Source organism: Lepisma saccharinum, chromosome 7, assembly GCF_977018435.1.
Source record: "Lepisma saccharinum chromosome 7, izLepSacc3.1, whole genome shotgun sequence".
Taxonomy (NCBI): Eukaryota; Metazoa; Arthropoda; class Insecta; order Zygentoma; family Lepismatidae; genus Lepisma; species Lepisma saccharinum.
The window spans coordinates 94575533-94590048 of record NC_139235.1 but is presented as its reverse complement, the minus strand read 5'-3'; the positions used below and the strand labels follow the sequence as shown (position 1 = coordinate 94590048).

Below are 14516 nucleotides of genomic sequence, written 5' to 3'. Positions count from 1 at the left end.
TTGTGTGTTTCAATATCGTATTTGTGGAGAACAGTTTCCTATTGTGTCAGTGTTGAGTATTGACTCTAAGTTTGATGGGTGGTGTCATGATTTGTTTAAACACGAAATGGAACTGTAAACTACGTGGTGATCTGAGTCGACCCTGTGAAATAATTTGGGTGGAAGTTAATATTCTGAAAGGTAAAAAACTTATTCTTGGTTCCTACTACTGCCCGCACAAAAACTCCCCCCTGCATATCCTTCCTAACTATTCTATGCTTGAAGTTTGCAGGGATTGGGTGTTGGCAGCCATGAAGTGTGGAAATGTCGTATTGTGTGGTGACTTCAATCTTTCAATTGACTGGGAAACTCCAACCACCGAAAGTGCAAATTGCTCCAATGACAAATGGTTTATCGACACTTTCATACACGGCATTGGGTTGAAACAACATAACATGCACAAAACACGAGGTGAAAGTAATCTGGACTATGTGCTGGCAACACTGTGCGAAATGGAGATAACTCCACAAAGGAACTTGCTACCTCCCGTCCGCTGAAAGGTAAAAAACATCGAACTCCAGAACGGACCGCGCCGCCTGTGGCGAAAAGCCCCCTGAAATGAAATTCGCAGAGCACTGCTGGAACAGGAAGAGATCAGCGACGCCGTGGAGATGTTTGTGGAAGTTCTGCATGCTGCAATAAATGACTTTGTTCTCACCATGAAAGCGCGCTCTGCGAAATACCCGGTTTGGTTTGATAGTGAACTAATTCATATTTTGAAAAACAAGAAACAGGCTTGGAGCTTGTGGAAACAGTACCCCAATGAACACACTTATAAAACATTCTGTGATATTCGGAGGCACTCAAAAAACCTATTCAAAAATAAGTATATTGATTATGTAAATAACTTAACATCAGAGTGTATGACTGAACCAAAGAAGTTTTTTTCATTAGTTAATTCAAGAAAGCACGATGGAAATTGTGCATAATTCTACCTTTGTTGTAGGAGATGAGAGAGCGCATCTTTTTAATGTATTTTTTCATGAAAATTTCGCCTCAGGCACAATTTCTGAACCTCTTCGTATAATCAAGTCTGTCAGTTCACACACTCTCTATTCGGTTAAAACCTCCCCTGAAGAAGTAAAACCTCTCCTCTCCTCTTTGCCGTTACGCCGGTCCTTAGCCCCAGATGGAATCGCGACAATTTTTCTTCGTGAAACTGCTGATTCCTTGGTTCACCCTCTGTGCCTCATACTTAACAAGTGTTTTTCTACAGGTGTGTTTCCCGACTTGTTCAAACGTGCCAATATTGTACCTATCTACAAATCTGGAGACAAAAATTCCACAAATTCATATAGACCGATCTCTCTTTTGTCACCCCTCTCCATTGTCTGCGAGAAAATAATTAAAGACAGGTTGCTAAAGTTTACATCTCCCCTTATAAATACTGCTCAGCATGGTTTCCTTCCAGGCAGCTCTTGCTTGACCAATCTATCGGTATTACTTTCTCATGCTACTCAGTCTATCTCAAAGAATTCCCAGCTTGACGTTATATATTTGGACATTTCAAAAGCCTTCGATAAAATAAATCATAATCTCCTTCTTCATAAATCCAGATTTAACATCCATGGGAAATTTCTATCCTTACTACAAGACTATCTGACTGCACGAGAGCAGCGTGTTATCCTTCCTGGCACCTCTTCCAGCTTTCTTCCTGTTTTATCTGTAGTTCCCCAAGGGAGCGTCTTAGGCCCACTTTTGTTTCTTCTTTACATGGATGATCTCCCTGACAGACTGTCCTCTCTCCCTATAAATATACTTCTGTTTCACAGAAATCTCATCAGAACACGATGCTTGAACCTTACAGCAAGCTCTTACAGAACTACTTGTGTGGTGTCGCCAGTGGAAACTTCAACTGAATCCTAAGAAATGCTCCTGCCTCACCATTTTCCTAAAAAGGAACAAACTCGATTCTGCTTATTATCTTGAAAACAATCCCATCAAAAAGTTTCCTCTCAAAAGGATCTCGGCGTTATCATCGACGACAAACTAAACTTTAATGAGCACATTACGAGCACTACTAAAAGAGCAATGCGTCTTCTCGGTCTTCTGTACAGGTTAACTGAAATCCAAAACCAATCATCCATCAGCATATTTTACAAATCCCTCATCTCCCCCATTCTTGAATACTGCTCTCCTATCTGGACCATGGCTAAAGGTAAAAAAAAGGTAAAGTGTTCCCCTGTGCATAGCACCACGCCATGAAGGCGTATAGGGGGTGTGGGGGTAACGCCCCACACTTTCTTGATCCGGTCGTGAGTGGGGGTGATGTGATCAGCATCACGCCCCTAACCGCCTTTACCCCCCAGGGTTTCCCCCAGGTACCCATGTTATTCGACGCTGGGTGGGCGCCGGAGCCGCTTTCACCGTTAGAAAAGTTCCCGGATTTGAACCGGCCGGGGATCGAACCCGGGACCTTGAGCATGGTAGTCAGACGCGTTACCGACTGAGCCACCGCGGCCACCTTGAAAAACAAATCTTTCCCGGATTGATTCTGTTCTCAACTTTTTCCTCGCCATTGCTCGCCACAGAATGCCTTCTCTCAGGCACCTTCATAAAACAGACATTATGTCTGTCTTCAATATCCAACCACCACACGCTCGTCGCGAATTAGCAGACATGAAATTCTTGCACAAAATCATGAATGGTAAAATTAAATCCGAATTTCTGCTCAACAAATTTCATCTACGTGTTCCCACACGACCAACCCGCAACGTTAAGCTCTTCTACAATCCCACCACAAGGCTCTCCCTTCTACAGCGGTCTCTTTTCTACAGGCTTCCTCACTCATATAATAACCTGCCTCCAAATGTGGACATATTCTTGCCAGAACAAAGATTTAGAAAATTGTTAACGATGTATGTATAATTTTGATTTGTTTTCAGTGCCATCTTGTACTCTACTTTGTTGTTGTTGTTATTGTTATTTTCCTGCTGTTACTGTTTCAGTGTAAAATGGTCATTCAGTACTGTATCTGAAACTTTAGGTAAAATAAATAATAATAATAACAGTGATAATGAAAATACATTTCTAATAAATTGGGTTATCAGCTTATCATAATAAGCATACTACTACTAATTATTATTATTACTATGCTTATTATTATTAAAGTTTTATCATTAGGCCACCTTCCAATAAAAATTTCTGGCAACGCCAGTGGATCTAAATACTTAGCCCCCAAGTGAAAAATTGGTGATTGCGCCTGTGACTCCTTGTAACCCCCTTTCCTCCATGTATTTATACATATATACAGCGTGATCCAACAGACTAATATTCTTTTGCGGTTTTACTCAGTGATTACAGGCAAATGTTAGGATGGAACATTAAATGATACATCTTCCGGGATGATGGGAAGTTAATAATACAAATAGTGACGCTAAATAAGTCAACAATAAGAATTCGTTCGACCATTTCAAATGGAATCATTAATAATATACAACAATATACTTATTACATTTTTTTAAATTTTAATCTTATAACTAAGGTACAGGTTTTCTTTAAAGAAAATATATGCATATATAAAAATGAGAATTGGGGCACGTTATGGTTAGATAAAACTACCAAACACGCGGATTGGTCATTTTCAGTTCCAGAAGTTACTTTACAAAGCTAGTCTTGATGCTTTGCGAGATCCATTGAACAATAGCAAGAGATCCGTTGTCGCTTAGGGCGAAAAAGACGTGCGTTTCCTCGTTCTGTTGGCCTCTATTGACACTACTCTTTCCTGAGCACATGTTGCGAACCTTCTGGTGGCGACGATCGTGAACTGGACCTAAGGAATGGTCGGAGAAGTTGCATCAAAGGGTTTGTCCTGAAAGAAGAAAAGAAACTCATGAAGCACTGACGCAGAGGAATAATAAAAATAAATAATAATAATAAATTAAAGGAAATCGGTAAGGATTGAAAAGATTGGATTCATCATACCCAGGATAGGGACAGATGGAAGGGTTGTGTTGCTGCAGCCATAAACCTTCGGGTTTAAGAGGACAAGAGAGTTAGTTAGTTAATAATAATTAAAAATACATGGACCACTTAAATGAGAAGAGAGAGAGAGAGAGAGAGGGAGAAAAGAGAAAGAGAGAGAGATAGCTGCAACATATTTAATCCGTTAGATGAAAAAAGTAAGACTTTATGTCAAGCAGAGCGTTCACAAGTTTTTTTTTTAAAAAAATGTACTTTCTGTAATAGTAGTGACACGCAGTCGTAATTAAACACTTTATAGGACTTATGACATTATCTTGGAGGGCGCGGGGGGGGGGGACGCCAGTGGCCTTTGATGCAATTCGAAGACAACAACTTTCGAATAGCAATACTGCGCACGCACGTGTTCCAGCCAATGGTAAATAAATGACTGAAAGTGACGGGAAGCGCCATCATTACCTGCGCAGTATTCGATGCGCAATCTGTTCTTACTTTCCGGACACACCTCGTACGGATTTTTGCCGTAGGGGGGAAGGAAATCGGATTACTTTGAGTTTCCCTCAGATATTGGCTCACATCATTGAAATCACTATGCAATGAAATTAAATCTATAAATTCGTTCCGCAGTGTTTGTGTACCATGCAGCTGAGATTGATAAATTCCTTTCTGTTATCAGCTATCAAATATGTCAACGAACATTGTTACCGAAATTAAATTCCAGGTTCTCTTCTTTAACCATTTTAATGTTATCATCTCTAAGAAGAAAAGAAATATGTAATTCCTTCACCCTTTCAAAACCGTTTAAGTAATCTCCTCCTTGATCAGAAGCATAGTGGTTGAGTGGATGGCCTTAACTCCGCCATTTAAAACAAGACGTTAATAACAAATCATAAACAAATTCAATTTTTAATATAAAAAATAAAATTTTCTTAGAGGGCTTAGAGTTAGGTAACAAATCTTTCCCTTTCATATTCCAACTTGCAGGTAATGTCCACACACTCTTCACACATAATTAGCCTTGCTATTGGCTAATTTTAATACAAAAAGTTTCATAATAATTTTGCAACAAAAATGATTAGTTATAAAGATTGATGTAGAGAATGCTTTTATCCTTCGACCATAAGAATACTGAGATATTCAACAATAATTAGGCATTCTTGAAAAACCACAGCTGTAGCTGTGCAACTACAAAAAAAATCATAACTTTCTTTAATGTGATGTACATAAAATAGCAAGATAAGTATTAGGCTTAAATTATTGATGATAGTGCCGTAATATTTTAACAATTACTTGGTAAAGCAATATGCATGTTAAGCTATCATGAGTGCATATTACAAGTATTGTACACTTTCATGGCCTGTATGTGTTTATGTTGTTGGGATTTTATCATCTGTACATAACATATTACCTTTTTTGGGTTTCTAGTGTTTTTGTGCTGAAGCATTTGAAAAATATCAGTTGTTTGCCTCCCCGAAGGCGTAGTGCAAACATCGCCACCTTGTAATCAAGGGGTCCCGGGTTCGATACAGGCGGAGGCACGTAGTGGTTCGGATCCCACTATAAACTGTATGTCCAGTCCCGATTAGCCTTGAAGTGCATAAAGTGGACTTAAAACAACAAATCGATCAATCTACCAAGGGACTTTAAACTGCCCTTGCTTCTCCCCCAGTTTTGGCACCCAATAGTCGCCACGTGTATTGATAATTTATGGTTCATTGTATTGCAAGTTAGGAGTTCAATAAATATTGAAGATCAAAGCCAATTTGTTAAATATATTTTCTTCCTTATTATTTTAATTAGTGTAATATTATGAGGCTGCTCGGACTACCAACACAACCCCTACAAAAATACAGGATTAGATGGAGAGTATTAAGGAAAAACATTAAAATATTACGGTACATCCTTAAAAATGCTGAAGTGCAATAACTACTACCAAAACTTAGGAGTTTATAGTAGCCTTTTCCAATTAACTGACATAGCAAGAAATATTTTGGATTTCATTTTATCTGCCGTTTGTCTTTCTTATTGTTAACTTGAAATATGTATTTCCTCCCTTTTATATGCACATATAATTGTTCTCAAATTGTAAGATCTAAAATTATAACCTGTCCCCATCTATTGTAGAAATTAAGTATTATTTATTTAATTTATATGTAAGGTGTAAAGAAATTGCATCAAAACAAGATGGGTAGATAAAGGTGAACCAATAAGGGATATTAAATATATACTGGCTGATAAGAAACGTTGCCATCTGAAGTTTGGCATCTGAAATTGTGTAGAATAACCTCAGGATATTCTTACAGTTACAAACTTAGTTCCAAGGTAATAATAAAATATGTGATTCACTTGAAATATATAAAAACGACGTAACACAAAATACGCCTTACAGATCTTATAGTTCTAAGACAAAGTTTGTTTGAAGTTCACTTCATGCTACAAAGACTAATCGGTACTGGACCTACAGGCAAAAGTGAGCTCTCTACTGGGGGATCCAACCCGAGACCTTGATTAAAGGCCACATTGTTACTACAATAACAGGCTCATACCCAGGATTTTTTGAGAGAGAGAGAAGAGAGAGAGAGAGAGAGAGAGAGAGAGAGAGAGAGAGAGAGAGAGAGAGAGAGAATTACAAAATAGTTCAAATAGTTCTGTTTCCGCAAAATAACAATGTTTTCAAATTTCCTTCAATTTTCTTATGCGAGCGCCATTGAAAAGTCATGATAATTCTATGTTTAGAAAAAAACAATAAAGAGAGATTTCCGCTTCACGACTGCAGTTAGAAAAAGTCGAGACAGGGATTAAAAGTAACGCACTGTCCTGACTAAATCTGTGAATCGGTACCCAATATTGCAGACTGGAAACTTCTACACAAGAAACACATTCATTTTTGCAAGAACAAAACTGAAATTTTTACAAATTTGAAAAATCGACGATGTTATTATTGTACATTTTAAAGGTTGACATTTAAATATTTGAGGGTTCGAGGGGGTAAGGCGTGGGCCGCCATGGTCCCTCCCCTGGGTACGGGCCTGACTATGCAAATGTTTCAAAGAAAATTTATTATGTATGTATTTTTGCAAGTACATACACCAATGCAGCAGAGTCATTATTAAACAGTGTGAAGTACATATAAACATTAAAAAATCAAATATTATTATTTATATTTATGAACAGGATGATTCTTCATTTTGAGCCTGCAAAGTAATTCGATTAGGTTATGCAATTATGTACTATCTTCCCAAACGATGCTGATTTTGTGAATTTTGGTATTCGCAGGTTCAAAATCAAGAATATGCGATGATCCGTTACGTAGTACAGTGGGATTTATGAGTATTGCCGTGCAAATTGTCCATGACTATTTTCATTAATTTTTCTCTTACATCCTATGTGTTTTTAAGCTGGGGATTTTTACGTATGCTGCGCAGAAGTTGTCAACAGCTTGTTTTGAGTTTTCTTCTAATTCTTGAAGCTCTTATTGGGTCGAATAAAGTGCACGAACATGATGATGGACAATTTGCACGGTAATACTCTAACGGATGCTTTCTACATAGTTGCCAGGTTTGCCGTACAGTGGCGCCAAATAGCCGCTGCGGCGTTCCTGGCAGTTGGTTCTCCGGAGCAAGGCTGTAAGGTACAAATGGCCTTGCGTCCCTCTTCCAACTGAAAAAAAGAGGCCCTCACAGATGGTAGAGACGTTGACGTTCGTTGTGAGGCTTTGAACTGACATCTACCTGTACCAATGCAAAAACAAAATCTCAATCAGCTAGAGATTTAGGACCAAGGGAAAGGGCTGTAGTCAAGGGTATAAACCGAAAATCCTCATTAGTAGGGTTCGGAACTAAATAATCTCAAAAAATGACCTATAGAATGATCTTAAAGTATAAAAAATATCCTAAAAATGGTCTAAAAATAATTTTTGCATGATTTCTCATAAATTGTAAAATGATTATTTTCTTTATTTTACTTCGCTTTTTGTATCACTTTTGGATAATTTGCGAAGATGTTGATGAGTGATGATATGATGAAATTGATGAATGCACACTCACAAACATCCAGGCCAGGATTCGAACCCAGGACCACTGACGTCGTAGCTCGATGTGCTAACCACTCTCTTTCAAAAAAAGGAATACCCCTATTCGGCAGTATTCCCCGTCATTCACACGTTTCTCAAACTTTCACACATGTCAATGTTCACTGTATTCTTATTTTTACTCATTTTTCGGACCAACACAAACATCCAAGTCCTAGTTGGGATTCGAACCCGGGACCACTGGCTTTGTAGCGCGCTGTGCTAGCCACTAGACCACGGGGGAGGGCATAAATTACAAGAGAGTAGTTGAATAAATTAGACCTGTTGTTTGCTGAAGCAAAGGGGAGAAAACAATTACGTGCTGATGTAATTTTCTTCATTTTCACCTGTAAGTCATTCATTCACCTCCTTTGCGAGTAGGCCTTGCACGTTACAGTGGTCGGCCAGCATCTGAAAATACAGCTGCGTCTCGCGTACATCAGATTATAATTATTTCTATATTGTGACTAAAACCACAGATTAAAGCGATTATAGCAGCCAACAAGGGAACCTCAAAATAGGCTTCACACAAACTATTTTAAGTGCTGGAGGAAAAATGAATGTACCGCAATTGATTATTTTATTCCTTGCCAAACATTTCAGTTGAAAATAATATTGTGCATTTCCATTGACCATATTTTCGATTATTGGAGAGCATGCTAAAAGGACCATGTCAGGAATACAATGTATTTAAAATTCACGACACATCAGAGGAGAGAAAAATAAATCTAAAAAATGAAGAAAAATGCAATAACAACGACAAAAAATAGTAAAAAATGACCTAAAAACGAAAAAAGACCGAAAATGCAAAATAAATACAGTAAAACCTCGTTAATCCGGACTAATGGGGGGAAAAGTTGACCTGTTTAACGAAAATCCGGATTAACTGAAATAACCTAAAAGAACAGTAGAAGTGCATTAAAACTCCGTTTATAGCAACAAAACACGTTTATTATGGTGTATGTAAAGGGCATAGGCCTAAATACACTATACAGCAAAGTCTGCGGGAAACATAATTTCATCTTTGACTGCCTTTTCTTTGGGAAGTTCTCTTGTTGACTTCTAGTCACATTTGAAACCTTACATTCTGCCTTTTGCCTGTCCGGATTAAGCGAAGTCCGGATTAACGAGGTTTTACTGTACGATGTTTTCCGGTTCTAGCTTAGGGAAACGGACTGATATTAGGTTTAGCATTGTTTTCAAGGCTCAGAAAAATGACTTTTCATCAACTTCAGAATCCTACTCGCAACATAATTATGATAGAATCCTTCAATAATCCCATTCGATTATATCGGGCCTCCGCGATGGCGCAGTGGTAGCGTCGTCGCATTGTAATCAAGGGGTCCCGGATTCGATACCCGGTGGAGGCATGGTTCGGATCCCACTTTAAACTGTAGGTCCAGTCCCGATTAGCCTTACAGTGCGTAAAGTGGACTTAAAACACCAAAACAATCAATCATTCGATTATATCGTGTTCCACTTAGTAAAGAATAAGGCGAAGCTTAGCACAAAGAAGCTAATCGAAATAAAGCTCGAATCACACGGAACTGGATTTCCAGTAGGAATGCCCTAGTTGGAGCTGGACTGGCTACCCGTCTGTTAGTTTTCGCCTCACACCTTACTTGTTACCGTAAGTTGTCAGTATACTTTACTTTTGTTCCCATAAGACATTGCGCGGAGCAGACAAGCTAAAAAGATGGACGAGCAATTTGAAGAACGTTGTAGGAGAATTACTGCTGTATTAAAAAATAGAAAAGTATGGACTAGAAATTAGCTCAAAATAAAATATGGTAGTGAACAAGCTTTTAAACGAAATCGGGCATGCATATTCAATACACAAGATTCGCACGATTCATTCATTAAAGTAATATTTTGTTCAACTAAATATATAAAACATTCAAAGCACCTAATAATAAGGATTTTTCATTATCAGCTAATCATATTTTTCACGTACAGTGGGATCCATGAGTATTACCGTGCAAATTGTCCATCACCATGTTCATGCACTTTATTTGACCCAATAAGAGCTTCAAGAATTAAAAGAAAACTCAAAACAAGTTGTTGACAACTTCTGCACCAGCATACATAAAATCCATCGCTTAAAAATACACAGGATGTAAGAAAAAAATTTAGTGAAAATAGTCATGGACAATTTGCACGGTAATACTCATGGATCCCACTGTACAAATCTCACCTCTTTGCATAAATACCTAACGGACTGAACACCAATGCGAATCATCTCTGTTACTTTTTCTGTTATCGAGAAACGAAGAAAACAAACACTCGCAAACCACAGACAAAAAAAAATCCTTCGGCAAACTCACAGATTATTTTCACATGGACAAACTTTGCTCTGATTGGCTGTTCTACAGAATCCAGTCGAGGAAAGCCAGTAGCAATTAGAACATGCCCTATTCCTCAAAATCTGTCAAGTAGCCAACCAGGCAGCCATCACTTCCGGTCAGGTAGCCAGTTCAGCGTCAACTAACTGGACGTCCAGTTCCGTGTGATTCGGTCTTTAGATTTGCTGGACACTGGAATGTGCGTCACTGGATGTCATAATTACATAAAGATCACGTTAATGCTGCACCACCTTGAAGGCCCGCAAAGAAATAAGTATGGAAAGAGATTTAAATAAATTAACACTAATTGAGATAAAGCTGAAGGATCTATAAGGTTTCCCCTCTCACACACTAAATGGAATACCATTAACCTTTACCCTACAATATCGTTAGCGACAGGTATTTGATACATGATACACCTTATTGAGGGGCAGAGGTCCCGAGTTCGAATCTCGGCCTGGGCATTGGTATTCTTTGTGAGTGTCCTTTCATCAATTTCATCACTCATCCTCATCGTCGCGATTAGTCAAAAGTGGCAGAAAAGCAAAGTAAAATTTTCCAAATCAATTAATCAATCAAAATCTTATTGAGAGGCAGCTTTCAGACCGAAATGACAAAAGCCAAGCGTCACGTCGTACTTGAAAACGAGCTCACAGAGTACCACTTCAAACTGTAGGTCCAGTCCAGATTAGTCTATTCTTTATCTGTGCATAATCTACCTTAAAACAAACTCAACTCACTTGTGTATTTGTCGCGTGGACTTGTCCGTTTTCTGTATGGGCCTCACAGGGCCTCCCTGATATCGCAGTGGTAGCGTCGTCGCCTTCTAATCAAGGGGTCTCCGGTTCGATACCCAGTGGAGGCACATAGTGGTTCGGATCCCACCAGTCTCAATTAGCTTCACTGTGCACAAAGTTGACTTAAAACACCAACTCAATCAATCACTCTATGGGCCTCATTTATCACACAAACCTCTAGCAACCTCGCATTCTGACGTCAGCGCGGATTGCGAAATGCATACCTTGTTAGGTTTTTGTTAGCTTAGCATAATTATGCTGTAAAGGGATTTATTTATGATAAGAGAACTTAAACTAACGGTGTCGGGAAAAATGCGCCCGGGAAAATTGCGCTCTCGCAATAAAAGTGGGAAAAATGCGCCCTCCCAAGAGTAACCACAGTGAATAGTAGGAAAAATGCGCCCAGCACACACGACCTTCACCAATATGATAATAGGTTGATTAAAACAACCTTGACGTAGCTTCCCCTCACATTTAACACAGGTTTGGGACTGTCAGGAAAGATATTTTTTTTTTAAAAAAAAAAGTACAGTAAAAATACTCTCTTTTCTGGCGTGTTTAGAAGTTGGAGATGATGTCCTTCGTCATACTTTTTTTTTTTACTTTTGTAATTTTTATTTAATATGTTGTAATTTTTATTTTATTTGATTAAAGTTTTTATTTACATTTGTATTTCCATTTCTTGTGACCTCCGTTGACGATCTTTTCCTCCATTTTTTGGATGTACGCCAGACTTCTCAGGCACTTGGTAAGGTCCTTGGGTGTGCTTGTTTTGTAAGTATGTAAAATTTTGTAAATCTGTTCATCCTCTTCGTTCCTCCCAAACCGATGCTAGCCCTGTCATATTTGTATCCGCTGTATTCCGCTTCCTGCTTCAGCGTCTTCAGAAGGGTGTAGAATTTGGGATGAAGTCGAACTTTCTCCTGCAGCTTATTGTTCAACCCTTCGACAGCATTGTTCGTTCGGTGCTTTGCATCTCCACAGTGCCACACATCAACTGGCGTACTATGGATTAGGAGCCACCCATCTTCAACGTCCTCGCGGGGGATCATTACCAGACCACTGCACATGCGGACATGAAGCCTTACTTCTTCGTCATTCTTGTAGTCCGGTACCAATCCAACGTCTTGAACTTTGCGCCACAGACACTGATTAACGATGTTCTGTCTGGAATTCGGTCTCGACGATCTCCTTGTGCCTGCCTCCTCACATAGTTCATGCTGCGTTTGAAGCTGGAGTACACAGGAACTTCCGCCACGAGGTCGAATCCTTGATTAAACAAGGGACCCATTTCTTTCTGGTAGAGCTTAGACATAGATTCGTCACCTTCTCTTGCTCGCTTCTTAGCTGCCACTCGCTCAATTGTGTGCTGGGCGCATTTTTCCCACTTTCTAATGTGGTTACTCTTGGGAGGGCGCATTTTTCCCACTTTTATTGCGAGAGCGCATTTTTCCCGGGCGCATTTTTCCCTGATTCAAACTAACACGCCTAACCTAACAACGAAGGCATTTAGCCTAACAATCAAAGCATTACATCAGCCCCGTAGCTAGACAATTTAGCTCCTAGCCATGATTGTGGTTTGGTGCCCCTCGACATAAAGTAAAGGTGTTCAGTAAGGCAAAAGAAAATTAAAATCGGTAATAGGACAGTTGTAGTAATTAAATATTTTGTGGAGATTATGACACGATCTGTGCGGACGTACCATTGGGCTTGGGGGTTGGGCACCACTGTACAAAAATAAGCCGCAAATAAGCTGAGCTGAATATATCTTATGGTTTTCATGATATATACAATCTAAGTTTGGTTTAAGTTCTTTTTGAATCACCCTGTACATCAACACGGTAAAATTCACCTTAGGGACAAAAATCTACAGAGTGTCTCAAAATAGTTTACACTCCTTGAACGTTAATAATGAGAACACTAATAACAGCAAGTATGAACTCATTTGCGTGTCAAATACCTTAGTTATAGATGTCATTGGCAGCAATAATTTGTCTGCAATGCTATAGAACAGATCGACAAATCAACAAACAGCAGATATGGTTTCCACAGGAAGGGAAGCACAGGTAGTGTCAATCGCATGTTTCATGTCATCCAGTGACCCTGGATTTGTGATAGTATACATCGTTCTTCAGTTTCCCAGAGGTAGAAATCTAACGGCGTTAAATTGGGAGATCTTACATTTCTCAAAAGAAAAATTGCTCACCTTTGCCACTTTGAGTACACAAATGCCTACCGCCTGGTGGGCTGTGATGGAACTAAAAACAACAGAATGCCTATACACGCTTACACACACACACACAATGTAGATACTGCAGCTTCAAATACAAAAAAGCTCAGTCAAGTTATGTTTAATAGTTTCTCTGTTATTAGCATTCAAAGAGTGTAAACACTATTTTGGGACACTCTGTATTAGAAATCGAAAGATGAACACATACCTGACTCTGTTCGTAACCTGTCGACATCGTCCTTGCTTATCTCGTCTCTTTCCGGCACCACAGCTTGAAGGCTTGTTCGGTTCTTGCGCCGACGCTAATTCCTCCTCGAGAAGTATGCTTAAGAAATCGTTTTGGTTCTGGAAATCATTATTAGGACTGGCAGTACTACTGCTGCTGCCTGTATCGCCAAAATCTCCCAATAGATCGGCACCCATCAACAACAGCGCCTCTGGCGGTGCAAGTATGATATTGAAACCTTCGAAGTTAAGATTATAATTCTCTGTACCGTTTTGCCTCTGATCGTAGTATCCGTCGTCATCTACAGGCGCGGAACGGACTATGGAGACGAGTGACCAAAATAGACACGCAATAAAAAAGTAGTCTAAATATTTCGCGGTCATTTTTCCTTCCGGAATCGTGGAATTAGCAGATCCTGTTAGGTGCTCCGAGCCTCGAAGTAAAGTTTACGCGTTGTGAGTTCTAACACTGCAGGACCCGGTATGTATCTACAGAAACAGTTGGTGAATGCAATGTTGCCAGATTGTCGCTAGCCGGAAGGGTAGTTGCTACCGGTAAGAATAGGAAAAAAAATGTACATAAAAATTCCCTGCAAGCATCTTGATTGTTCTTGGACGTCAACCAATCAGGAAAGACTAGACTTCAACCTTGCCGAGGTCATTTTGGGAGGACATAGACCTCTAGTTCGAGTGCAATAAACATCATGTGACTTGATCCTTCTTGACTCTCGATTTCAGACTCAAATTTCACCGGATCCGGTTCTTGCTAAGTGTTTCCAAGTAAACGTGTTCGTTAATGGCTCTTTGATCTAATGCGAAGTTACATGCAAACACATTTGCAAGTAATGGTCAAATTGCACTTGCACTTAACTGTGTTAGGTATACATCATGTC

General features: G+C 39.3%; 1 protein-coding gene across 1 annotated transcript; it reads right to left on the bottom strand.

The window, feature by feature from the left end:
* Positions 1–3478: 3478 nt before the first annotated feature.
* Positions 3479–14122, bottom strand: LOC145990355 (uncharacterized). The gene is made up of 2 exons (XM_083126052.1): positions 13607–14122; positions 3479–3850 (listed from the first exon to the last, which is right to left on the bottom strand). Exons 1-2 carry the CDS (start codon positions 14005–14007, stop codon positions 3754–3756), a joined length of 498 nt encoding a protein of 165 aa, XP_082982178.1. The 5' UTR covers positions 14008–14122; the 3' UTR covers positions 3479–3753.
* Positions 14123–14516: the final 394 nt, after the last annotated feature.

Coding starts and splice junctions, on each gene's coding strand:
- LOC145990355 (XM_083126052.1), bottom strand. CDS start 14,007: ATGACCGCGAAATATTTAGACTACTTTTTTATTGCGTGTCTATTTTGG. Junction 3,851..13,606: donor CAGGTTACGAACAGAGTCAG/GTATGTGTTCAT, acceptor TTCTTCTTTCAG/GACAAACCCTTTGATGCAAC.